The 26583-nt window shown below is 36.9% G+C and overlaps 1 protein-coding gene across 2 annotated transcripts; it reads left to right on the forward strand.

Annotated features, from left to right (window-relative positions):
• The first annotated feature begins 279 nt into the window (after window positions 1-279).
• On the forward strand, window positions 280-25903 carry SKIL (SKI like proto-oncogene). Of its 2 annotated transcripts, none has more exons than XM_070582354.1 (7): window positions 280-610; window positions 2220-4002; window positions 15069-15159; window positions 16633-16865; window positions 20086-20327; window positions 20624-20848; window positions 21496-25903. In XM_070582354.1, exons 2-7 carry the CDS (start codon window positions 2901-2903, stop codon window positions 21652-21654), a joined length of 2052 nt encoding a protein of 683 aa, XP_070438455.1. In that variant the 5' UTR covers window positions 280-610; window positions 2220-2900; the 3' UTR covers window positions 21655-25903. The 2 variants fall into 2 exon arrangements, with proteins under 2 accessions (XP_070438455.1, XP_070438454.1); XM_070582353.1 differs by having other exon boundaries at window positions 2220-3998; window positions 15065-15159.
• The last annotated feature ends 680 nt before the right edge of the window (window positions 25904-26583 follow it).

Consider the following 26583-nt stretch of genomic DNA (forward strand, 5'->3'; position numbering starts at 1 on the left):
CGGCCAGGGCGCCCCCGGGTCTGGCCCGTCACCACAGAGCAGCGGGTGGGGCGGGGGCGGGGTGGTGGCGGCCCCAGACAGCCGGCTGGGCGACTCGAGGAAGGAAGGCGGGCGGGTGGCGGTGGGGGTGGGGTGGGGAGGGAACATCCTGTCTGCGCCGAGCGCACCGCAGACAGCGCCGCGCGCCAGCCGCCCAGACGGCGCGCGGGGCCAGGAGCGCCGGGCGCGCGCCTGGGGGAGGGGCGCGCGCGCGAGCCGCCGGGGCGGGGGGAGCCCGGAGGAGCCACCATAGGCCAGACGGCGCGCGCCTCCCTGAGGGACGGCGAGCTTCGAGGCCACGGCGGCGGCGGCGACGCCGGCGGGCCCGCGCGCGCGGGGTCGTCGCTGGCTCCGGGCCCCGCCCCTCCCCCTCCCCGCCGCCCTCGCTCTCCCCCGGGCGGCCGGAGACGGCGGCGGCGTCTGCGGGAAGCCGTGTGTCTCCGCAGTGACGTGGGCGGGCCGAGGGCTCGGTGACGTCAGAGGGCTGTGTGTAGCGATGTGTGTGGGGTTCGGAGCGGCGCCGGCACAGGCGAAGGGAGCGGGCGAGCGGCGGCGGCGGCGGCGGGCACAGGTGCGGCCCGCGCTCGCGGGGGGGGTCGCGGCTGGAGGAAGGGGGCGCGCGGCCCCCCGGAGCCCGACGGCGGCGCCGGGGGGAGTGAGGAGTTAACAAAGCTCGTCGAGCTTGCCGGGCGCCGAGGCCGGAGTCGGGGGTCCGGATGCGCGGGTCCCGGGTGGGGTCGGGGCCGCGGGGGGCGCGGGGCGGGGGGCGCGGGGCGGGGGGCCTGCGGCGGATGCTGCCTCGCTGACCGGGGGCGGTAGGCGCGGGCAGGGGAAGGGCGCTGCACTTGACCCGAGCCGTCGGGACCCGGAGAGCCGGCCGCCCATCGCCGCCTCCCCCACCCCCGGCGCCGGGCTGCGCTCCGTGGGGATGCCCCCAGCTCGCCCGGTCGCCCGGCGGCGCGGGATCCCGGCTCGGCGCCCCACCCGCCCGCCAACCCCTCTCCCTTCTGGCCCCGGGCGGGCGGCGGAGGTGCCGCCCTCGGGGTGCTGGGGTAACACCCGAAAACTTCCCGGGGAGAGGGTGCGCGGGGGATTTCCACCGTCCCCGCCGCGGCCCCCGCAGTGGGGCCGTGTTGGGAGGGCACTTGGGGCTGTCGTGAGATCGCGGGTGGGGGTTGGGGGGTTCCTCTTCCTCCACTTCCCACTACCCCCTTGCACACTTCAAGGCGTCCAGGGTCCCCTGTGGTCCACTTCTCCCTCCCCCCTGGGGTTTGAGATGGGCGGGTGGCTTGGCGTGGGCCGAGGATTCCAGGGTTTGGGGGGCTTCCCCATTCTCGGTCATTCCTCCTGCCCTCTTCCTTGGCCTGCGTTGGCTGAGGTGTTCCTGTGGTGGGCGAAAGTCAGTGCGTTGGCTACTGGCCTTGGTCCTTAACCCTTTGGGTCTGTTTTAAGGTAAATTGTTGGGAGTTTGGGAGGCAAAAATTTCTATTTATTGGATTTCTTTTGGATTTTTCTCTCAAGAAGGAAGTGGAAGAAGAATCTTTTCTTTTTCCCTCTTCCTCCATTTGCATTCTTTGTGAGGTCTGTCTGCCTTGTGCTTTTTGTCCCGGATTCGTCTTGTTCAAGGATGGAGATTCCCAGGAGGGGAGTCTATAGCTTTTGGCTTCCATGAAGCAAATTCGCTAAGCTTTTAAAGGGAAAGTTAATTTTTGCCTACAGTCATTCTAAAAAAATAGCATAAACTGACGCACTTCAGATTGTAACTTAGTTACCTATGGTAGATATGTTAACTCCTATCTGAATTTTTTGCATGAAACTGGTGTTTTTTTTTAATTAGATGAAGTACTAGATTATTTTAGTTAAAATGGCATAACTGAGGAAGCCTCTAGTACTGAGTTTTGGGTGAGATGATCTGTTTTAAGTTTCTTCCTATTCTGAGTTGGAGTAACCCTCTCCCTTTTGAGGGGATGTTATTGCTCCTTTTACCCATTCTCCAAATTGCTTTCCTATTTAGATGAAGGTTCTTTTAGTTAGCTGGCGTTAGATTTAAAAAAATCACTCAAGTGTCACCTTTGGTAAAGTGAACTCAGTTTAAGATTAAGAAACTAGTTTCAAACTGACCTTTAGGCCTCTGGAGCAAATCCAAATGTAACTCTTCTCCCAACCCCCTTCTCTTCCAGATTAATTAAAAGAAGAATGAACAGTAATCCTTGAAGATACCTGGGCAGTTTTTCTTTAGGTATCATTTTTAACTGTAGAAGTTCAAGCGGAGTCAGAGGCTCTTCTTACTGGTGTGAAGATTTATACAAGTCTTCAGATTGTTGACACAGACCAACCAATTGTCATTTTTTGAGAAGATACTGTTTTTTTCTTTTTCTGGTGTCCTTGGTGCCAAAAATTAAATTTGGGTGCATCATTTTGACTTGTGTTTGTGTCTAGGTTTTATGACACAAGTAGTCGCATAAACTTTTCACGTGTTTTGCTTAAAACCAAACCGTGGCATTGAACCTGGACATCTTGAATTGAGAGAACTGGTAACTTTATTTTAATAAACATATCCGAAGATTTAAAAAAAGAAAGACTTCCTCAGAGGTGTGCCTCTTAAAATTATATTCTTTATTGTTAGAGACAAAACAAGAAATTTTTAACACTGGCAGTGAAATTATACTAGAGTATAAGCAGAACCAAAACAAAGTTGCAAGATCTATTGAGTAGTTTAGGGAGATCTCTCTTTGGAAATTTAAGTTTTCTAGAGAGTAAGTTATCATAAGTGTTGGTATATATTGCTTTTCTCTTTTTAAATAAGCAGCTAAATAACAATGCAAATCTCAGACTTACTTATTTAACAACAGTTTTTAGCAATGGAAAATCTACAGACAAATTTCCCCTTGGTTCAGGGCTCAAATAAAAAACTGAATGGGATGGGAGATGATGGCAGCCCTCCAGTGAAAAAAATGATGACAGACATTCATGCAAATGGAAAAATGATGGTAAACAAGATGCCAACAGTAAAGAAGGAACACTTGGATGACTATGAAGCGCCGATGGAAACTGATGGAGAGCATGTCAAGCGAACCTGTGCCTCTGTGCCTGAACCTTTACATTTAAATCCCAGTTTGAAACACACTTTGGCACAATTCCATTTAAGTAGTCAGAGCTCTCTGGGTGGACCAGCAGCATTTTCTGCTCGGTATTCCCAAGAAAGCATGTCACCTACTGTATTTCTGCCTCTACCATCTCCTCAGGTTCTTCCTGGTCCACTGCTCATCCCTTCTGATAGCTCCACAGAACTCACTCAGACTCTGTTGGAAGGGGAGTCTATTTCTTGTTTTCAGGTTGGAGGAGAAAAGAGACTCTGTTTGCCCCAAGTCTTAAATTCTGTTCTCCGAGAATTTTCGCTCCAGCAAATAAATACCGTGTGTGACGAATTGTACATCTATTGTTCAAGGTGTACTTCCGACCAGCTTCATATCTTAAAGGTTCTGGGAATACTTCCATTCAATGCCCCGTCCTGTGGGCTGATCACATTAACTGATGCACAAAGACTATGTAATGCTTTATTACGGCCACGTACTTTTCCTCAAAATGGCAGCATACTTCCTGCTAAAAACTCATTGGCCCAGTTAAAGGAAACTGGCAGTGCCTTTGAAGTGGAACATGAATGCTTGGGCAAATGTCAGGGTCTCTTTGCACCCCAGTTTTATGTTCAGCCTGATGCTCCATGTATTCAGTGTCTGGAGTGCTGTGGAATGTTTGCGCCCCAGACATTTGTGATGCATTCTCACAGATCACCTGACAAAAGGACTTGCCACTGGGGCTTTGAATCAGCCAAATGGCATTGCTATCTTCATGTGAACCAAAAATACCTAGGGACACCTGAAGAAAAGAAACTGAAGAAAATTTTAGAAGAAATGAAGGAGAAATTTAGCGTGAGAAATGGAAAGAGAACTCAATCTAAGGCAAGTTTCTTTTTTTAAATAGCAATTTTGAATAACTGTAATGATTTCCTTTGAAATCAAAAGTCTGTGTTTAGAATATAAGCTAACCTGTGTGTCGTTAAGAAACTTCATGCAACAACAGCAAAAAATACTGATGTATGTAATGTATTTGTTTAACACATTTTAGGATATAAAGTGCTTTCCTGTGTGTGTTCTCATTTGAATCTTCCAAACAACCTAGTGAGAGAAGTAGAATTATTCCCTTTTTACAGATAAAGAGAATGAGGCTCAGAGAGATCAAGTGGCTTTCCCAAGATTACATAGCCAGGGAGTGGAGGATTTGGGGCTTCTTTCTCAAGTCATGTCCTCTTTCTTTTTCACACATCCTGCTTTTTGATGACTTAATCTCTTGTTTTCCTAGGACTCAAGATAATTTACACTTTGGTGTTATCTCCATTTGCAAATGGTATAATAGCTAGCCAAAACAGTTCTGGTGGTGGGCCCCATACAGCATTTTTCAAAGGTACATCTAGGATTTCTGACTTTGTTTCTGTACTTGGATATTTGGGCTTGATCAATGTTAGAAACAAATGGAAAAAACAGATTTATCTGAAGAATTTGTGATTCTTTTAAAGAAAGGAATACTTACGGCCAGCCCTGTGGCCAAGTGGTTAAATTCGTGCTCCGCTTCAGTGGCCCAGAGTTTCGCTGGTTCGGATCCTGGGCGCGGACGTGGCACCGCTCATCAGGCCGAGTTGAGGTGACGTCCCACATGCCACAACTAGAAGGACTCACAACTAGAATGTACAACTATTTGCTGGGTGGCTTTAGGGAGAAGAAGAGAAAAAAAAAAGATTGGCAACAGATGTTAGCTCAGGACCAATCTTGGGGGAAAAAAAGGAATAATTAAAAACAACAGCTAGAATAAAGAAAAGATTATTTTAGACTAAATAAATGTTAGTATAAAAACCTATTAGCAAAGAGATCTTAAACTTATTATTTTTCCCACTTTATTGTCTGGTAGGCTAAACTAATATCATTCTAAGAGTTTGAATGCCTGGGTACTAGATGTGATTTGGGTTATTAAATATTCGGTTTGTTGATCTGGTTTTTAAATATACCTTCCCACTTGATTAAAATTATAATAGGTAACACTAAGTGTTTAAAATGTGGCAAGCATTGTTCTCGAGCAGTTTTACATGTATAATTTTATCTTGATTCACACAACAAAAGATTGACCATCTTAAGACTCTGATTTTTCCACTGTTAGTTTTTATTCCTTGAAATAATCTCTGCCCTTTCTACTTCGCAGGAGAAATGAGTAAAGTGTATTAAATGACTGAAGGTTATTCCCAGCAACATTAGAGCTTGGGCTGGAACCTAAGATTTGGTGTCCCATGCTTTATTATGGTGCCTTTACGGTTTTGAGGGACATTTATTTACAGTGTAGTTTAAGACAGTGATTTATTTGCTTCTGAAGCCCAGTGAAGATCCTTTTAGACTCTTAATTCAGAGTGGTTTGCTACTTGCTGCTTCCAAAGGGTCAGCACTTCTTTGAAATTCCTTGCCTGTGGCTACTAGATAAGTTTATATTGTTCAGGTGCAGTTACTAACTGATTTTGGAGCAGGATTGGCTTCAAACCAGTTCTCAAATTGCTAGACTGGGTTACAGATGGACTGGTCCCATGCTGAAGCTTGTGCTTAGAGATTATCTATATTATCAAAATGTGGAATGCCACTTTTGATATTTATATTTTGCCTTAAGCTAATTAGGGGCTCTACTTTACATGTCCATAGGTGGCCACATTATTTGCCAGATACTCTTGCTCCAGTCTTCATTGCTGTGACAGCATTTTTGGGATAAACTACTTTGCCTAATATTCCTGCTCTGTGTTTGCGAGAAAAAAATATCTGAGAACCATGATAAAGGTTGAAAAAAAAAGATGAATTTACTTAACTGAAACCCAATGTGCTAGGGTTTGGTTAAAATTGAAACCATCCTTCATCTGGATGTAGTCCTTTATTGTCTCAGAACTTAATTTGAATTCATTTTTTATTTGTGAAAGGTGTGAGATTTTTTTCCATCTTTTTGCTGTGTTGTTTTTTGCGGTATTTGCTAGTGTTTCTGGTGTATTTTGGTGTTGTTTCCAATTTTATGTGACTTTTGAGCAATATAAGGGAATTTAAGAAAATTTCAGCAAACATTTAAGAAATGTTTTTTTGGTTTCATGTGTAATACATGCTTGAGTAGTCGTTTTATTACTTGCCACTTCACATTTTAAAAATTTACTCCTCAAAACTTTGTGAGGTGGTTCTTTTTTGAAGGTCTGTGAACAGGGTTTCCCAGATGGGTCACATGCTCCCGGTTGTATAACTGGTAGTGGTAGAATCAGGAGTTGAAGGCAGGCCTTCTTACTTGAAGTCTAGTCATTTTCACTGCTTTTCCTTAAAGCAAACTTAGTAGCATAAACTGAATTTTGAGAAACAGTAACTTTTCTTATCAACTTACCTTAATATAATGGTTCTTAAACTCTGTATTAACTTGTCTATAGACGAAGGTAATTAACTGGGAAGGGGGCAAGAAGATGGTCCTAGACTGGGGAACATTTTTCATTATCTTCTGTGAGTCAGGGAGTTGGTTGCCAAACCAATAGACCCAGAGCACACTCGTTTAAAAAACTCAACAGGCCTCTTTTTAGTTAAATAAAAGAATATACTAAATATATTAACCTCTTATATAAAGGATGTTATGTTTAGTGTGAATACTAATGTAATTGGATGTGTTTATATAGTTAATGTAGTCAGAGTATTGTTTTTGGACTGAAAAAACCCCCTGAAACTCAGTAGGCAGTTGTTTGGAATGTAGCAAGTGTTAAATTATTTCTAAGGATGGAAGTCATATTAGTAATGATCGCTAAACTATTTGCATAGCTAATAGCTATATTTAATTTGCATAGTTTGTTAGCTATATATAGATGGGAGAAGTGAGTGGTGTAAGGTCAGCGTTCTAAATGAAGAACTGACTCTATTCTTTGTAGAAACTGAAGGTATACCTTGAACTCTTTCTTACTAAGATCACCACAAGAAGTACATTTGATTTTACATCTGCCTAGGTTATTTTGCAAAATGATGATACCAAACTGTTTATATTTTCATATTGTTTAAGCTTTTTGTGCTTATTATTAGAAAAATGGTTATTGTATTTTACAGTGCACAAATAGATGAAAGAGTGTTGTATTTCTGATTCTTTCTAAATCTTCAGTGGTATTATTTATTTTATCTAATTCTGATTTTGTTGAATGCTATGTTTCTGTCTATGAAAAAAAGTTGCCAAGCAAAGTGATCATTTGCAAATAAAATTTGAAGAGTGATGTTTACTTAAGATTATGTTCAAACACATTAGAAAAGCCCATTTGTAGACAATTGATAAGATAATTATAGGAGATTCTTTACTGTTACAGCATGTGGCTGACAATCTCTACTGAGTTAAAGATGGTGTATGCCCTTATATTTTTTTAAAAATTAAAATTCAGATTTCTAACATTCAGACTTGACTACTCTTAGTAAGTAAAACGATATCATTTTTACTCTGTTTAGGAAAACCCCCTATAGATTATCTATGATGCAAATAGATGACCTAAACATATCAAGTTAAAGATTTTTCCCTCTTAAAGCCTATTGAACAAATCACTATTTTTAGTTTTGCATTTTCCTTTCAGTTCATCATTTATGCAGAGGTAATTGAAGTAATAATAATAGTACAAAAATTTCTTCCCTCTTGTAAGCTTTTATGCTTTTATTTAGGAAATGTCTTTCTTAGTACAAACCTAGATGAGGAAAGGAAATACATTATAGAGAATGGGCAACTACAAAGAGTAGTGTTGGGACAAGATGTGTTCCAGTAATGATAGTGGTAGATTTGATGTAATTTGTTACATCACTGGTATAGTTTGTGTTTTGTGATTAGCATAAATTTTGATCTAGTGGGGATAAGATCAGAATCAAATGAAGTATTTGTGCTCATATGAGGGACCAGTATGAATATTTTTGTCTGACTTTCTAAAATTAATAACTGTCTTCATGAGTTTAGAGACTGTCTTTCTCTTATTTTCCCAGAAGGTAGTTTAGTGCCTGGCATGTCAAAGGCAGTCGGTGAAATCTTTTTTTTTTAACTAAATACATTTTTGAAAAACACTACATTATGTTTTAGAATATTTGGAATTTTTTGAAAAATGATGCTTTAACCTTTAATAAATGCTTATAATTTGCAAATAAGCTGTTGAATAAGATAACTGGTCACATGAGAGAATGGATGTGAAAGCATTTTGGAAGTTAAGAGACTGGAAATATAGGATAGCACTTCAAACTCTTATTGAAATATTTACTAATATGTATTTGGGGATTTTTCCTTTCCCCCAAAATCTTGACTTATCTAGAATTATGTGAAGATATTTCAAAGACAAATAAGATAACTGAGTATTGGGTTCAAATGTATCTCACTCTTAGTTGGTTGTACAAAACAACTAATTATAGCAATGAGTAACTATACTGGTTGGATATTTGTTTACTTACTAAAATGAAGCATACAGGAAGAAAGTGTCAAACAGGTTTGTTTTAAGAATTGCGAGGGCATTTCAATCAAATCTTTAGAATAGCTTTGGGAATAGTGCCCCCTTATGGTTTAGGAAATACACAATCTATATTCATTTTTACCATTAAAAAATGGTAAAAAACTTAAAAATGTTAACATTTTTTAAAGACTTATGATAAAAAAACTTAGAAATTTATCCTTTTGGACTGAGAAATGGGAAAAAATTAAGAAACTTCAAGGAGGAAAGGAAAAGGGTAGGCCTGAAGCAGTGTGTGGTTAGCCTGTAGTGTTCTCTTAGCTGTGCATACATTATAACTTATGTCACTGCGAGAACAGGAAGTAATCAAGAATTTGGTTAATTTCCATCCTTTTAGAATGCTGGGAGTGGGAAATGGCTGTGGAGCAGAACTCAGCTTGGTCAAGTAAAGAGGTAGAACTAGTTTGGGAATAGCTTTGGTAATGGCTTGAACCAGTATTTTGTCCACATATAGAGTTTGGTCTATTGAGGGTTCATATAGATAAAATAATTGAAGGATTTTGTTAGACTACAAAAAGCAAAAAGAATATATAATTAAACCATAAACCTTTTTTTAGGGTGTGGTTTGCTTCAATCACTAAATGTAAAATATTATAGCACATGCTAGGCAGAAAGAGAAATCAGTAGGAAAGACAGAAAATTAATTTAAAGCTCATTTTGATTTCTAGACTTAGAAGTGGGTCACAGAAATATGTATCTAATGACTAGATGGAGGCCCCTCAGGGCAGGAATTCACCTAGTTTTCTAATCCAGAATGTGGTAGATGCTTAATAAAGGTTTGGATAACTGAATGAAAAGTCTTAGTGACCCTATACAGTTACCAGTGATTTTTGAGGAGGAAAACAGATTTAGTTTTAAAGCAAAGTAACATTTTGTCTTTATTTGTGGTGGTCAGTTTATTTTGAGATTTCAAATAGCATTTAAAGTACATATTTTGTTTATCTTATGGCGATAAGGAATAAAAAAGTTTAAGAAACTTAAAAAAACCATTTTGGTAAATAATACTAGAACTGTTATTCCATGTTAAAAAAGTTTTTTGGTGTGATTATGAAAGCAATTTAGGCCCCTTGTAGTAAATCCTAAAAGAGTGCAAAGAAGAAGACAAAATTTCCTCATAATTTCACCATGAAGTGATAATTACCGTTGGAGTTTATTCCTTTACAAATGTGATGCTTTGTACATTATATTTGCATGTAATGTATTTGCATGCAAAAGCATCTGTAGAGTGCACAAGTGTTAATTAATGCAGGGCTAGTTGTTGAAGTAATACTTGTGGACCAATTTTAAGACAGGTCACTTAGAGCATTTTCAAATTGCAGTCTGTCACACATGTCTCATCTGGGGTTCCACGAGAGGAGAATGAAGCCCTACAGAAGATGATTTGAGTGATGGTTTTGTCAGTTCTTCTGAGGATGGTGTATAGTACCATTCTTAATGCTTTGGAGAGAACTTAATTCATTGTGTGCAATGGCTGCCTTGGGGCAGTTGGGCTCTTGAGAACCCCAGTTGAGAAGGGCCTGGAGGGTCATGAAGTCAATTTAGTGGGTCACAAGCATTTAAAAAAACATAAAATGGAGTAAAATAAAACTAGAGTACATTGTACATAGTAAAATTAATCTGCATTTTGATGTTGTGAATTTACTTTAGTTGAAGGCCAAAATAATCTGAGATCAGCATTTTTTTAAAGCATACATGCTGAAATGGGATACAAAAGCAAAGCCTTAGATTCATACAGATTAAAACTTTTGACAAGTATTTTAGTGAGAAGATGTATATGACCTGGAGATTTCCAGGTAATTGCAACATTAAATGGATAGGACACCGTAGAATTCCAGTATAAAAAAGTTATTTTTAAAAGTCCCAGGAATTGACAGGCTTTTTTTCAGTTTGTTCCTTTTCCTTCAAGTTGTAAAGGGAGTGATTGTCACACTACTGACTTCACATGGCTTTGTTTCCATGAAGGACATGAGTTAGTAGTTGCACATTATAAGAACGTGAGCCTTTGCTTTTTCCTGTGAACATTTCTAAGCACTTTAAACTTAAAATTGGCTTTGTGAGGTAGGTGGCATGATCTTTCAGTGTGGGAGCGTTGCTGTAACTCCTGAAGGTCTGTCTTTGATAAGCTGGTGGAGGTGCTTAGATCATATTGTTCGAGTTTTGCATTAGGTTGATTAATTCTAATAATTACGATGAAGTGAAGCAGAAGACTTAAGCCTTAAAATCGCTTAAGTAGCTATTTGCTGCCATGTAACGACACTATTCCTGTTCAGTCGTTGAAACCCTTGTTCACAACATATTGGAAGTTTTGAGGAAACCTGATACTGTACTGAGAGATTGAGTTTCTTTCAGTGAGTGTTGTTGGCAGCTGTCTGGTAGGGTGTCTTTTGTGTCCGTCTGAAATCATTGACCACTTGAATGTCTTAGTGTTATACACAGGAAAAAGACTCTGACAGGTACATTCACTTTATACCTAAGGAGTTATTGCTTAACTATGTATTCAGTTACGTGTTTTGTAAGGTTGCTAAGGGTTTATATGTTGGGCTCGTACAAAGTAATGTGTATTTGATATGCATTATATTTTATTTCTTGTGTAAGCACACCAGTAGTGAGATACACTGTTAAGTTTACCAAGCTGCTAATCCTTCGTATGCTTACTGTCTTATGAAGACCAAAATGTAAAAATTAATCTTTATCCTTCATAGCACTTTCTAAATTCTGGTTTTTTTTGGTTGAGGAAGATTGTTCCAGAGCTAACATTGGTGCCAGTCTTCCTCTGTTTTGTATGTAGGATGCTGCCGCTGTGTGACTTGAGGAGTGTATAGGTCCCTGCCCAGGATCCGAACCTGTGAACCCAACCACTGCGCCGCTGTGCTGGCCCATAAATTCGATTTTTAGGAATAGTTTTTCCACTATTTTAAAGATTTAATTCTGATTTTTGGGGGGATTTTGGAAATCCCGCCGATATTTTGAGGCATTGTCTTGATTTCTTTAGTTCATCAGTGTTTGTCGTTAGGACTTAATTAAGGATCATAATATTAATCTGATACTGTAATAAAAAACTAGATTGCCACCTAAAAGCAAAATTTATTATTGCAGATAAGTCTAGTAATTTTAAAGAGTTTTAATTTTTTTTTTCTTTTAATACAATTGGGATATTTGTATGTGAATAGTGCTGAGGGGGTGGAATTGCTTTTATATCTAGAAAATGGTAACAAAAATGCCTACTGGTTTTTTGGTAAATGAAATCAAGTTCTTTAAATTATTTGTCATTGTGAGACTAATAAGCATTTTACTACCAAAATACAATGGTTCTTTATTAGGAAAGGGTCGTGTTTATATAACACAGTAAGTTGAAATTTAGAGAAAATTTCATAAAACATTTCCTAATTTTTTAAGCAGGAAATTATTATTTTGGTTTAACCTCATTTTAAATAACTTATTTAAATTTTAAATAACCTAATTATTTAAAATTAAGTCTTCTATGCATTTTGGGATTGTTTAAATTTTGCTTTCGTAGACATTATTTGTTGCTTTATGACTTTGAGAAGGAAGCTTTGGAATGCAATAATATATGTGAAGTTTTTCTGATGTGTTTCAGATGAGGATGCCATCTGTTGATTTTGTGGTAGATAATGGTGGGGAAGTTGGGTAATAAAAGCATTTAAAAATGTTAAGGCTCTAACTTAAGCTACTAAGTCATCTACATCTCTCCTTTTCCAAGTAATGTAATGTATTTAATTTTAATGTTTAAATACACAAAGGCGATAAAATTATTTTATTGGAAGGTAAGATAAGAGACAATAGATGCTTATATCATGGTGTCTTATTTTTATTCCCAATCAGTAGTTAGCGTTACTGCTGTGCCATTTAATTATATTGTTCTGTTTTTGAAAACCTAATTTGTATGTTGACACAAATGCAGAATGGATGAGAAAATCTGGCATGCCTGTGAGTGTTCTGTTGTATAATAATGTGCTTTTCTTAATTGTTTTTAACACACAGGATAATTTGTTATAAATGTGTTTGTGGCTTACCACAGTGTATTAGGTAAAATTAACCCACAGCATTTTGTCATGGTTATGTTGTGCATTTCCCCGTCATTTATATTATTTGATTTGTATATCTGATCTCTAAAAACACATTCCAGAGACTGTTGGGCTTCTTTGGTACTTCATGGAGTAGAAGGATATTGGATGTGAAAGAGACTATCTTGTGAGTTTTGTGGTAGCTGAGTAACCTTTTAAAAAGTCACCCTGGGAATTAGTGAGCCACGCTGTCATTCAGAATTCATTCAGCAAATATTTGTTGAGTCCCTACTGTATGCCAGGCATGGTGCTAGTACTGAAAATACAAAAGTTAATATAGTCCTTGACTTCAGCCTCCTGTTCAAGCAGAGGCTGGGTAGCCACTTGTAAGGGATTTCAATCGGGGATTTCAGACATTGGCCAGGGGACTGCACTAGGTGATCTGTAAGGAAGGTTTATTGTAGAACTACTCGTCTGTGACTGTTAGTGGGATGGTGCAAGAATAAGAAATAAAGGACAGAAACTAGAGAAGAATGGATGTTGAAAAATAAATGAAAGTGCTAGCAATTAAGGTGGCATCTGAAGTTTAGAGACATCATAGAAATAAAGATGCACTGAGTTTGGATCATGAATAAAAGTAAAACTTAAGCTGTAGAGTTTTGAAATGAACTTAATAATGAAAATTAAGTCACATTTCAAGTCAAGATCTTCAGCTGAAGAAGTTTAGAATTTGCTGTTCTGAAGATTTGAGATTCTAGATCTCCATAATAGGAAAAACTTGAATATGTAAATCAATTTTAGTAATTTTAATTTAAAAATTCTGGAACAGTTGATTTCTTGGGCAGTACATCCAGAATTGTTTCAGATATAAAACTGATTTAAAGTGGAGCTTTATTTTCTAAATAATGAGCTTAACAAATGACTTCTAGAAAAGAAATTCTCATTTAATTCAAGCTGATTTTATATTTCATTGATTTGTTACAGTGAGCTTATCCATGCTCATTAATACCTCTTAGCATACACTGTTGGGGTGAAAAATGTTCTGCCTAAGTGAATTTGCTAGATAACAAAGCTCTTTTCAGCGCTGTGTTTTTTAAAACTAACCTTTTTCGTGAATTCTAAAATGTCTTAGTTTTCAGTCTTTCTAAGTGATATATAGTATGGTGCATTTGTATATGATATACTGTTTATATATGGTATAAATATAGAACATAGTTTAACTGTGTCATGTTGACTCAAGACTTCTTCTTTTTCTCCCCAGATCCCCCCAGTACATAGTTATATATTTTAGTTGTGGGTCCTTCTAGTTGTTCAAGACTTCTTAAACATCAATTACTATACTCTGTTGTGATGAGGGTAGGGGACAGTTGAGACATATTAAATTATTTGCCCTGGCCTATGATAGTCCTCCAATTGTCTTGCTTTTTGAATCAGTTTTTGTGTTTGTGTCTTGTAATTCTCTCTCCTTAGGCTGTCAGCTGTCACCTGGCATCTATCATTTACTATTTCTGTTGCCTGCAGTTAGTTCCCTTTCTAATTTACTGGTAGAACTAAACTGTAGGCTTAGAAACTACGTAAACAAGTGATTGGTTTATTTTATAAATAAGCAGTTGATTTTGCCTCAGATTCTGAACTTCTATAGAAGATTTGATCAGGAATGTGAGGTTTTAGAAACAATGCTGCTCTTATATACAGTCTGGAGGCCCTCACTGAATACTCAACTCTTAAATCCTTTCAGAATATTATTTTCCCTATAAGCTGTGGTCTTGTTAGTCTTTCAAATTCCTTTCCCAGTAATTTTTAACAAAAATGTTGATTTCCCACCATTGCAAGTTACTGTATTTTTATTTTTGGCTTTTAATTGGCCTTAAATCATCTCCTGATTGATCAAGTTGTGTAATGTGTGCTCCAAAAGCTGTTGCTTTTCCATTTTCAGCCCATTTTGTTGGGTCAGGGGATTACTTTTCAGGCCTCTCCTGAGTTTCTTCATCCTTATTGGTTTCCTCCATTAGCATGATCTCCTTAATTAAACCATGGACAGAGTATAAATTGATTTTGCTTTAATCACAACTGCTTAGCATCTGGAGATCTGTTTCTGTTCCATTTTACCTAGTTTCTTGGTCCTGAACTGGAATTTTGGGACATCAGATGACATAGTTTTCCTATTCCCTGAGTGTGGAGTAGTAATCAGATGAGGATGTCATTCCCTACACACTTACCTACTTGTAGAAGGGAGTGGAGCCTTTCAGAGACGGGGTCACGGTGCTTTAAGGAAAGACTACTACCTTCTTAGAAGGTGACTCTTAAATAATGTAACTCTTCTTTATTAGTCAGGGTTCTCCACAGGCACGCTGTGCCCTCATCAAATTGACACATAAAATTAACCATCACATCTTCCCTCAGTAAACTTTTTCCCTTGTACATTTTTCTACAGATAGATGCACCATCAGGAATGGAATTGCAGTCATGGTATCCTGTTATCAAGCAGGAAGGTGACCATGTTTCTCAGACACATTCATTTTTACCCAGGTGAGTGAGTGTTGGCTCGTTCATTCATTGATTCATTCAGCATCTGTATGTCAGATACTGTTCTAGTTCCTGGGAATTTATTATTTAGTTTTAGATTTTCTTGTTAATCCATGAAATGAATTATAAATTGTGTCAAATATTTGAGATAACCTTTTCTTGATGTTTCCATGTTTTTTATAGAAATAGGTAATTTCCTTTTAACCCCAAAGTAAAAAGTAAAAGTTTTGTTTTAATTTCCTTCCTTCCCTTTAAGAGGTAAACGAACTCTTTAAGAAACTTAGGAGCTTTCATAGCAACTACACCCCTCAAAATCAAGTTGTCTTCTCTTCAATAAAAATGCACCCTAGACTATAAACTTTTTATTTACTGAGTCCTAGATTTTTATCTGCTGCTGTAAATGTATATTTCCCCCAAGCGTGGTGATGAAGAGTCTCAGTCCTGTTTACATTTGCACAGTTCTACCATTCCTATTGCGTTTGAAATAAATCTTTGGGCAGTATTAAACCTGTCAGTTTTCTTAGCAGAGTACTAAATTTTCGTCCTCAGGATTCATGTGATTGGTAAAGAGGAACAATATAGATGTCCTGTATAAAGAAAATGAGTTGTAAGAGGAGGTTATTTAGAGTTTAGGGGATGATATCAGTTAAATTGTTGCATCTTTTGGCTAAAGGTTACATATGTAGATTATGGTTAACAATATGGTACTTAAATATCTAGCTCAAATTTGTCCCGTGAGTCTCTCAGATAATTTACTGAGTAATTTTATGTGAGCTTTGAGCAAAATTGGTAGTTATCCCTTCAATCTTAGTTTTGCATAATTTATTATTGCTGTTGGATCAAATATGTAGGAAGTGCTAGAGTATTTTAGGCAGGTTGCTGTGTGGCGTTTGACAGAAGAAGGACTGCCCAGTAGCTGGGGAGCATTCAGAGTGCGTGTTCTCTCCCTGAGCTCTGTAAGGAGGGCCCTGGGAGCTCCTCATTGGGCCCATGGTGAATCAGGTGATAGCCATGCAGTGTGGGACTGCATCGGTCTCACCATGACAGAGAGCAAGGGGTCCTTGCTTTGGAGGGATAGTAAGCAAGAAACTGGTCCTCCAAAGTAGCATATTGTCTGTTTTCTTTCTGGCATAGACATTGCCTAATCAGGGCCATTGAACACCTCTGCAAAGTGCTTCATGCTTTTAGTTCTCAGGCGGTTTTGAGGGAAGGAGGAGAGACTATGATTTTCTTTCCTGTGAGTATCTTTTTAGTGTTTAGAGATTATTTTTTGCAGAATAACAGAAGTTCCTCATAATTTTGCTCTTACTGTCTTAAAGTACTGACTTTTTCAAGAATTCTTTTCTATGACCTTTTTTTCTGAGTTATGTTGTCTGTTTTGGTAAAAAAAATTGTTTAACCATATAAATAGATGTAACGTATTTTGCTTTTTCCCGAATGCAGTATGTGTCTTACTTTGCCTTTCTTTGTTTTCAGCTACTACTTGTACATGTGTGATAAAGTGGTTGCTCCAAATGTGTCCCTTACTTCTGCCGTATCCCAGTCTAAGGAGGTGGCAAAGACAGAGGCAAGTAGACCTGTACCAAGACAGTCAGAGAAGCCTGAAAGTAGTGGGAAACGTCAAAAAACTGTGTCTTATCCGGATGTCTCACTGGAGGAACAAGAGAAAATGGATTTAAAAACAAGTAGAGAATTATGTGGCCGTTTAGGTAAGTATTCAGAACTTATTTTTTTAAAATCAGATATCTAATAAACACGAATATTTAGCATTTTCAAAGAGAATTTCTATTTGAGAGAATTTCCCAAATAATTGAAGCTTTTATCTTAAAAAAAATGCCACCTTTCAACTCTGAGTGACTGCTTCGAACCTCAATTGCTATATTTTCTAGAATGGTGATAGCTGTAGAGGCTTAATGAGATACTTGCATAGGCTATATGGCTTCAGGACTGCAAGTGATTTTTGTCTGATTGTTTTTTCCCCTTCCTGCCTTTTATTTGCTGTCAGATTTCTTCAGAAGGTCTTTATTTTTCTTTCTAATGTGCTGTGAACTGAGAAACCATGTAACTAATAATGCTAAGAAGTATATGTAGGAGTAGTTAGGATAGGACTTGAGGAAACTTAGGCATGGAAGAAGCAAGAATTGCAATCTCATAGCTGTGGGAGCCAGGCAGATGGCGTAAATGCAGAATGATGGCTGGGTGAGTAAAAAAGTAGCTGCATAGTTACAGTGCCTTTTAAGATACTGTGGACCAAACAAGACCTGTCTGCTCAAAAGTTGTCTCTGTTACCCTCTCTAGAGCAATAGAGCTTTCCTTATAGCTTAGGTAAGTGTTGTAGTTATTCAGCTTTCTCAGAACAGTTGAAGAGTCCTCTAGTCATTTAACTGTTTGCATAGATATTTGAGATTCTTGGGGGTTTTCTGTACTTTAATTTTGAGATTTTAAAAACAATTTTCCTGGGATTTAAATGTGTAAACGATAAGTATTAATGTGCCATTATGTCCTATTTGCATTATATTTTATTTCCCAAATTAAGTGACTTTGAAAAATTGTTGATATAATTCATATAACATGAAATTTACCCTTTTAAAGTGTACAATTCAGTGGTTTTTAGTAAATTTACAAAGTTGTGCAGTGATTCCATTATTTAATTTCAGAAAATTTCATCACCCCAAAAAGAAACCCTGTAATCCATTAGAAATTACTCTCGTTTGCTCAGCCTCTGTTAACTACTAATCTATTTTCTATCTTTATGTATTTGCCTATTCTGGACATGTCATATAAAAGGGATAATATACTGTGTGGCCTTTTGTTGTCTGTCTTCTTTCACTAAGCATAATGTTTTCTCACTCCGTGTTGTAGCATGTATTAATACTTCTTTCTTTTTTATGGTTTAATAATGTTCTGTTGTATAGATGGATATACCATATTTTGTTTATTCATCAGTTGATGGACATTTGGATTGTGTCCACTTTTTGACTCTTATGAATAATGCTGCTATGAACACTTATGCACAAGTTTTAACATAGACCTATGTTTTCATTTCTCTCGAGTATATATTTAGGAGTAGAATTGCTGGGTCATATGGTAACTCTGTGTTTAGCATCTTGAGGGACTACCAAACTGTTTTCCAAAACAACAGTACCATTTTCGTTCCCACCAGCAGCTTATGAGGGTTCCAATTTCTACACATCTTTGTCAACACTTGTTATTGTCTGTCTTTTGATTATAGCCATCCTAGTTGTTATGAAGTGGTATCTTGTAGTCTCATGGTTTTGATTTGCAATTCTCCAGTGACTAATGATATTGAGTATCTTTTCATGTTTTTATTGGACATTGCAGATCTTTGGAGAAATGTCTAATTAAATCCTTTGCCTATTTTTAAATTGGGTTGTCTCTATACTATTTTTTTTTTGAGGAAGATTAGCCCTGAGCTAACACCTGCTTCCAATCTGCCTCTTTTTTTTTTTTGCTGAGGAACACTGGCCCTAAGCTGACATCTGTGCCCATCTTCCTCCACTTTATATGTGGGATGCCTGCCACAGCATGGCTTGACAAGTGGTGCCTTGTCCGCACCCGGGATCTGAACCGGTGAACCCTGGGCTGCCAAAGTGCAATGTACGCACTTAACCACTGTGCCACCGGGGCCGGCCCTGTCTCTATACTTTTGAGTTGTAAGAGTTCTTTATATATTCTGGATACTAGATCCTTATCAGATATATGATTGGCCATTCTTTCAGTTGTCTTTTCACTTTCTTGTTAGTGTCCTTTGAAGTACAAAAGTTCTGAATTTGGATGAAATCTAATTTATTTATTTTTTCAGTTGCTTACTTTAGATGTCATATCTAAGAAACCATTGCCTAATCCAAAGTCACAAAGATTTACATTTAAGAGTTTCAGCTCTGACATTTAGGTCTTTGATCTGTTTTTAGTTAATTATGGTGTGAGGTTCAGCCTTCCTTGTATGTGGGTACAGTTGCCCCAACTGTATTTGTTGAAATGCAGTTTTCTCCTGATTGAATTGTCTTGGCGCCTTTGTTGAAAACCAGTTGCCTATAAAAGTATGGGTTTATTTCTGGACTTAATCCTTATACCAGTACTACACACAGTCTTGATTTCTGTAGCTTTATCATAAGCTTTGAAATTGGGATTGTGAGTCTTCCAACTTTGTCATTCTTTTTCAAGACTGTTTTGGCAATTTTGAATTCCTTACATTTCTATATGAATTTTAGAATCAGCTTGTCAATTTTTCCCACGAAGCCTGCTGGGATTTTGATAGGGATTGTATTGAAAAAGTAGATCAGTTTGGGGAATATCACCTCTATCTTAGTTCTTTTGGGCTGCTTCACAAAAATACCGTAGACTTACACCACATTTATTTTTCACAGTTGTGGAGGCTGGAAAGCTCAAGATGAAGGTACCAGCAGATTTGGTGTCTGGCAAGGGCCTGCTTCCTTTCATAGATGAGCATTTTCTCACTGTGTTCTCACATGGTGAAAGGACAAGCTCTCGAGTCTCTTTTTATAAGAGCATAAATTATGTCAACGGGGCTCCACCCTTATGACCTAAGTACTTCCTAAAGGCGCCATCTGCTAATACCATTACATAGGGTATTAGGATTTCAACATAGAATTTTGGGGGTTACTAACATTCAGTTCATAATACCATCTTAACAATGTTAAGTCTTCCAATCCATGAATATGGGATGCCTTTCCATTTATTTATGTGTTTAATTTCTTTCAGTGATGTTTTGTAGTTTTCGTTGTACAAGTCTTGTACTAGTTTTGTTAAATTTATCCCTAAGTATTTTATTGTTTTTTATTTCATTTGTAAATGGAGTTGTTTTCTTAATTTCATTTATGGATTGTTCTAGCGACTTTTTAACGGAGTGATATTCATACTTTGTTACTTCATTTTTGCCTCTCAAAGATCCATCAATCTCAAGTAATTCTACAAGTAAAAAGAAACCTGAGTCTACCACTTGCAACTTAGTCAGAGACACAACCAAGGCGGGAATTGACCATGATGCTCTAGTTTCATCTCCGCTTCTTGTCAAAGATGTCATTTGTGACGATGATAAGGGAAAAATCATGGAAGAAGTAATGAGAACATATGTAAAACAACAAGAAAAACTGAACTCAATTTTGCAGAAGAAGCAACAACTTCAGATGGTAAAATTGTTATCTAAATGATAATCCATTATGAAAAGATACTTTTGCACATTCTTAAGAAAAGTCAAGATGAGGTGCTGCAAATGTATTTAAAATTATTCAGAGTTTTACACTCAATAAGCAGTTTTAATATACTCTAAAATTTTTAGAGAAAATGGTTTTTCAGTATAATTACTTCTATATGGAACTGATATGACAGCTGAATTTTAGATATTTTTTGTCCTATTTCTTCCTGAATTGAAATTTTTAACATGATGGAAATAAGGTAAAAATTGTATTCATTCTTTATATTACAGGAAGTTGAAATGTTGAATAGTTCAAAAGCTATGAAAGAACTGACTGAAGAACAGCAGAATTTACAGAAAGAGCTCGAATCTTTGCAGAATGAACATACTCAAAGAATGGAAGAATTTTATGTTGAACAGAAAGACTTAGAGAAAAAATTAGAGCAGGTAATGAAGCAAAAATGTACCTGTGACTCAAATTTAGAAAAAGACAAAGAGGCTGAATATGCAGCACAGGTAAGAATTACTCAGTGTGTATGATGTTGCCCTTTTAATGTGAAAATTGAAGACTTATCTATTAAAGAAATTACTTTTTGTCAAGCTCCTTGGGCTAGATTTCAAAATAAATATTTCTGTTAAATATGACTTTATGCTGTGTCATCCAAGATGATTTTTTGACCTTGATTGCTTTATTAAACTTTTATTGGGTTTCTGTAGTTTAGTTGCTCAAATTGCTAATCTCTAGCTATCTGCATATCATGTTATTTTAATGTAGCATAGGGGTTTCAAATCAACAACTTAACAAACATTCCCTGTTGCCTACTATGTTCAAAAGCACTGGAGCAAAAATGCATAGTAGCTCACAACTTGGGGAAGATGAACAAATAACTCTTAGCAGGAGCAGGCTGTGATGAGAGGTACACTAAAGCATGAGGCAGGAGGATGGGGCTCTGGGTATTCAGTTCTCCTGACCCTTTGTTTTTCCCTCAATTTAATGTCATGTTAAAGTGAGGTTATAGTACTAGATATTCAAGTGATTGTAGTATGTGTGAAATAGTTCATTTTGTAAAAAATAATTTGAAAGTAAGTCTTTGCCTTGATGTGAGGATTAAACGGAAAAACAAAACTGAATGAAAACTGACACAGTCTTTTAAATCACACAGTTGTCAGAACTGAGACAGAGATTGGACCATGCTGAGGCTGATAGGCAAGAACTCCAAGATGAACTCAGACAGGAACGAGAGGCAAGACAGAAGTTGGAGATGATGATAAAAGAGCTAAAGCTACAAATTTTGAAATCATCAAAGACTGCTAAAGAATAGAAACCTTTAAAGAGATTCATCTGTGTATTCCGGACAGGGCTTATTTTTGTTTGTTTGTTTGCTTTGGTAGTTGAATTTTGAACAACTTGTCTGCATGAGGGTCACTTGGCATTCTATCCATTTGTTGATCAGAGAAAGTGAAGAGATTATATATTAGTACATAAATTTTTACATTTTCCAAATGAATGAAAATGTATGTTTCTTTGTACTTTTTTTTTCAACCAGCTTAGTAACAATACTATATGGTTTCAACTATTAGATAATCTGCCTATATTTCTAATGCAGATTTAGCAGTTGTATACTTTTTAAAAGCTGCTTTGTGTGATGGAAAATAGTTGTGGTCAATTTTGTTATCCATATTAGACAATTTTTAGATACAATAGTGGCTTCGTATTTCAGATATATAGAGCTGCTCAAGGAGTTCAATGTCCATTTTTTTCATTAACATAATCTCCTTTCTAAGTTGATATACTCATTATTATTTGCAAAATTTGCTTTTATTTTGTTCATATTGTGGAATGAGTTTTCACCAGTTCTCTTCCTTTTAGTGTCTCCTAAGAGACATTTTGTCAAAATAGGAATTTCACTGATGAGGTTGTAGCACACCCCATGGGCATAATGGGGACGGATAACCTGCTTTGTTGTTATATACTGCTGCTAAACAACAGGAAGCAGTTGTAGTTTGTTTTTTGTTTTAAATGTGGTTATAGTTAGAAAAATTTTTTTATGTAGCAACTTCAGAAGCGGAAATAAAATGTAATAATTTTTGAACTTTTATGTTGTTAATAGTGGTGTGAAAGTATTAATGTTCTTGAGGAAAACTGATAACCATTGATGTACACCAGTTTCTATACAATCCATAATCCTCTGTACAGTTTTTATATGTAGTTATGAGTCTTACTGACATTTATATAATGGATTTGTTTTCCTTAATGGATTTATTTTCCTTTAAATTGTAAAATATTAAACACCTTGAAGGTTATTTTGGACTTTTGTATGTTTAAATGTTAAGTCTTACCAAATTTGCACGAATGGACCATTTTCAATACTACTTAATGTCAAAATCAGGAATTTAAAGTCAATTGATAGTGTATGATAGGTTAATATAGGGAAGTTTAGTTATCTGCTACTAAAAGTTTTTAGATAATATTTAGCAGACAAAGGAATTCCATAGTTTGGGGTAAGGGCAACATATTCTGCACTTTTCTTTTTTTTTTGCACAGAAAAGTCTGTCATTCTTTAATGGCAAATTTCATATTAGTTAATTCTTGGCTTAAAAGATACTAGGTAAAATTTTTGGTGTGCATTTTGTAAAGGAAGGATTCTTAAGCTACCATTAATTGACATTATTATCCCATGAATTTTATGTTTATGTTCTCACATAAGGTACTGTATGAAATTAGTTGAGAGCTAAATTTATTTTTAAAATAAATCAGCTATGGTTAAGGTTATATTCCCCACGTAGATGATAGAGACTCTAATGGTATAAAACTTCAAAAATCAGTAGGTTATCATTTAACCAGTTATTTTCATATTTTGCTTGACGGTACTTATATAGCCTAAAAGAATTCTCATACTTTACAAAGTATAGTTTCTTTTCTCTAGGGTATGATCTAAATGCGTATTTTCTATTTTCCATTTAAATTTTACTGTATTAACCCTACGACTTAATTTGTCAATTCTTGGAAACTCCTTAAGGAGGAACAAATGTTAAAAATAACATCCCCTCATAATACCTTTTTTTTAGATCTGGAGGAAAAAAAATCACAAAGACTTTTTATGATACGGTTTCATTTTAGTTGTGAATTAGTTGTGTCACAGCTAAGCTTTTTGGGAGATAAACTGAAGCTCCTATAATTTCACTTATTTTTCTAACTCACTCAAAATCTTTCTACTTATGTTACTCAGTAAATGATAAGCCAAGTTTCATCCCAAAACTTCTATAATAAATTGCCTAATCTTTGAAATATGTTATTTTAAAATTTTACGCAGTGCTTAAACACCTTTAAATTATCATAAACTCTTAATTTAGAATTGAGTAAAGAAATATTTTTTGTAGTCCTTCACATAAGGAAAACTTGCCACGTGAAAATTGTAGTCTTCATTTTCCAGAAGATACATTGATGTGCCATAGGTTTCTGTCTGACTTCCTTGGAAGTAGTTTATTAGTCAATTGTAAATATTATATCTATTCTAGTTAAAAGTAATTTTGAGTTAAACTGCACCACATAGCTCGAAAATAGAGATTTTGTAATACTTTAAAGGTGGCCTCTGCTAAAATATCTTATCCATATAAACTTATTCTTGTATTTTTTGCATGCTCATTTTGTGTGTTGGTTGCTAGCTTAAAGTTTGTTTTGATGTTAGTTTTTGTGTGCCAATTCATTAGGCAAGGAGATTTTTTCTCAGACTTCGTAGTATTGTTCTTTTCAGAAAAAAAATAAAAATATTTACTTAAAAAAGCTGCATTCAAGGAACGGCCTATCAAAAATGCTAGGGGATCTTTAGAAGGAAGAAAAGATAGAATACTAGCTTACTGGGTGATGGAAGATGTTTAATTTGGGTGATGATGGTTTCTGTACTCTAAACTTTATGAGAAAAAGGTACCAAATGTATCAAGGTAGTAAATGTAAAACCTGCTGTCATTGGGGAAGCTCTAAACCACCCTGATTTCACAGATGCAACTTGTAACACTATGAAGGGACGTGACCAACAGCGTAAGTTTGGCTTGTGCTTTAGTTTTGTAAAGCATATTTTTTTGCTTGAATTCCTGTGTCCATGAGAGTTAGGATGTTTTATGCTTCTTGAACTACTTTTATAACATATTTAATATATTACCAGTTGAGAGAGAAAATCATTTGTACATAATTGAATTAAAAACCAGTTACTAAAGTAGATGAAATAGACTGAGTACAATGATATTTGCAGGTTATCCATATATTTTAGACGTCTTGATGGAACAATTTATTTGCACATCAATGGCTTCTGTTTGAAGGAAAGTAAAGTGATAAGGAAACTCCAGTAATAGGAAACATGCTCAAGGTATTTCCCTAAAATTAATTGTAAAGCTGGTGCTGAAGGTTTTTGATCAGCTTCTAAAATTTTGTTCTCAATGACTTATGTTTTGATTGCTTAGGGAAGAATCCACATTTTTGTTTGCTCTTATGCATTTAATATGCACGACAGGACATTAAAAATTAATATAATGAAAAATTGTGCTCATACTGTACATCTATTTCTGTGCTTGGAACTACTTGTTAATAGTTTTTATTGAAGCTGTCAGCAATAAGGGACACATTACTGCTGTATTACACATTGTGGGGTTGAATAAACAGCTTAAATTTTTTTTCTAGTATAGGATACTTCAGCATTTCCATTATTGGAAGAAATTTGTATAGGTATTCTATATTGCATCTTGTTTAAAAGGACAGTCTTTTTTTGTAAAATCTTTCCATTTTAAATGGCTTCTAAACTACGTAATGCAATTTGGAGCCTGTTTCTTTAGTAATAGAATTAAATGTCTTATATAGTGCTACTGGTTTTAAATTACAAAGCTATCAAATGTAAAAACTGAAATTTAAAATTAAGCCCAGAAAACAAAATAGTGTATTTAGTTGAATGTAAAAGAAATTTATAAGAGATTTCCTTCCATATAGATACCTCACTTGAAAATAAAGCACAGTGTACTTAAGGTAGTTCTAGCAAAAAAGTCCTACTAAAAGACTTGCTAAATATAGGACAACTTTTGGGAAATTTAGTTTGGAAGAAATAAAATAGACTTGCTTTTAACCATCCTGTTAGAAATATTTGTTTATCCTGATAATTTTAAGCCAACACAGTAGTCCTAAATTATTTCTGAATTTCTAATCTCTGAAGGCAGTAGATGAAGTATCTATTCTGCAACTCTTGAAATTGTTGACTACATTGACCATAATTCAATTTAAAATTTTGCCAATGATGTACAGTTTTATGGTTAAAATTGCTGTGGTTGGTTGCATTACATGACACACAGAACTGTCCTCTACCTCACGTGAAATAAATATTTTATATGGTTTTACTATAAAACAAGACTCATCTATTTGGTCACTTAGTTTACAAATTTTGAATTATATTTATTGAAACATGACATACTGTGCTCTTAGCTTATACCTCAATTGTATTTTGTGCTGTTTTCCATTTTCATGCCTTGTAAATAACTTGTATAGATTGTGGATTAAATTCCAAATAAAAACTTTTAATGCCAATGAAATTGATTCAAGCCATCTTAGTGTCCTGTGTGAGCTCAACTTTCTTGTCCCTTAAGATTATTTTCTCCTTTTGTTCCTTTAAAGTCTATTATTCATTACACACTAAGTGATTAACTTGAGAAACCTTTTTTTAAAATTTTAAAATGTGAGATTGTATGCCATATTTCAGGTGGTGAACATACTGGCATTTTGTGATTATTGTCTTTCATGGTACTTGGACTCTTTATCATCTTTCCCTTACCCTGTACCCTTACCTCTGGTATTAGTTATCTATTACTGCATAACAAGTTACTCTAAAATTTAGAAGCTTAAAACAACAGATAACTCACACAGTATCTGAGAGTCAGAAATGCAGGAGCGGATTAGCTGAGTGTGATGGCTCAGGAGCTCCTCTAAGGGTGCAGTTATGATGTTACCTGGGGGCTGAAGCCATCTGAGAGCTTGATGGCTGGAGCTTCCAAGCTCACTAACGTGGCTGTTGGTAGGCACTCAGTTCCTCACTCTCTCGACCTGTCCACATAGCTCTCCACAACATGGTGGATGGCTTCCCTCAAATGAGTGATCCAACGGAGAGAAAGTGATGCCACAATTTCTTTTATGACCTAGATTCATAGTCACATAGTCTTACCTTATCCTGTTCACTAGAAATGAGTCACTAAGTCCAGCCCATACTCAGTTGGAG

Source organism: Equus przewalskii, chromosome 18 (genome assembly GCF_037783145.1).
Source record: "Equus przewalskii isolate Varuska chromosome 18, EquPr2, whole genome shotgun sequence".
Classification (NCBI taxonomy): Eukaryota; Metazoa; Chordata; class Mammalia; order Perissodactyla; family Equidae; genus Equus; species Equus przewalskii.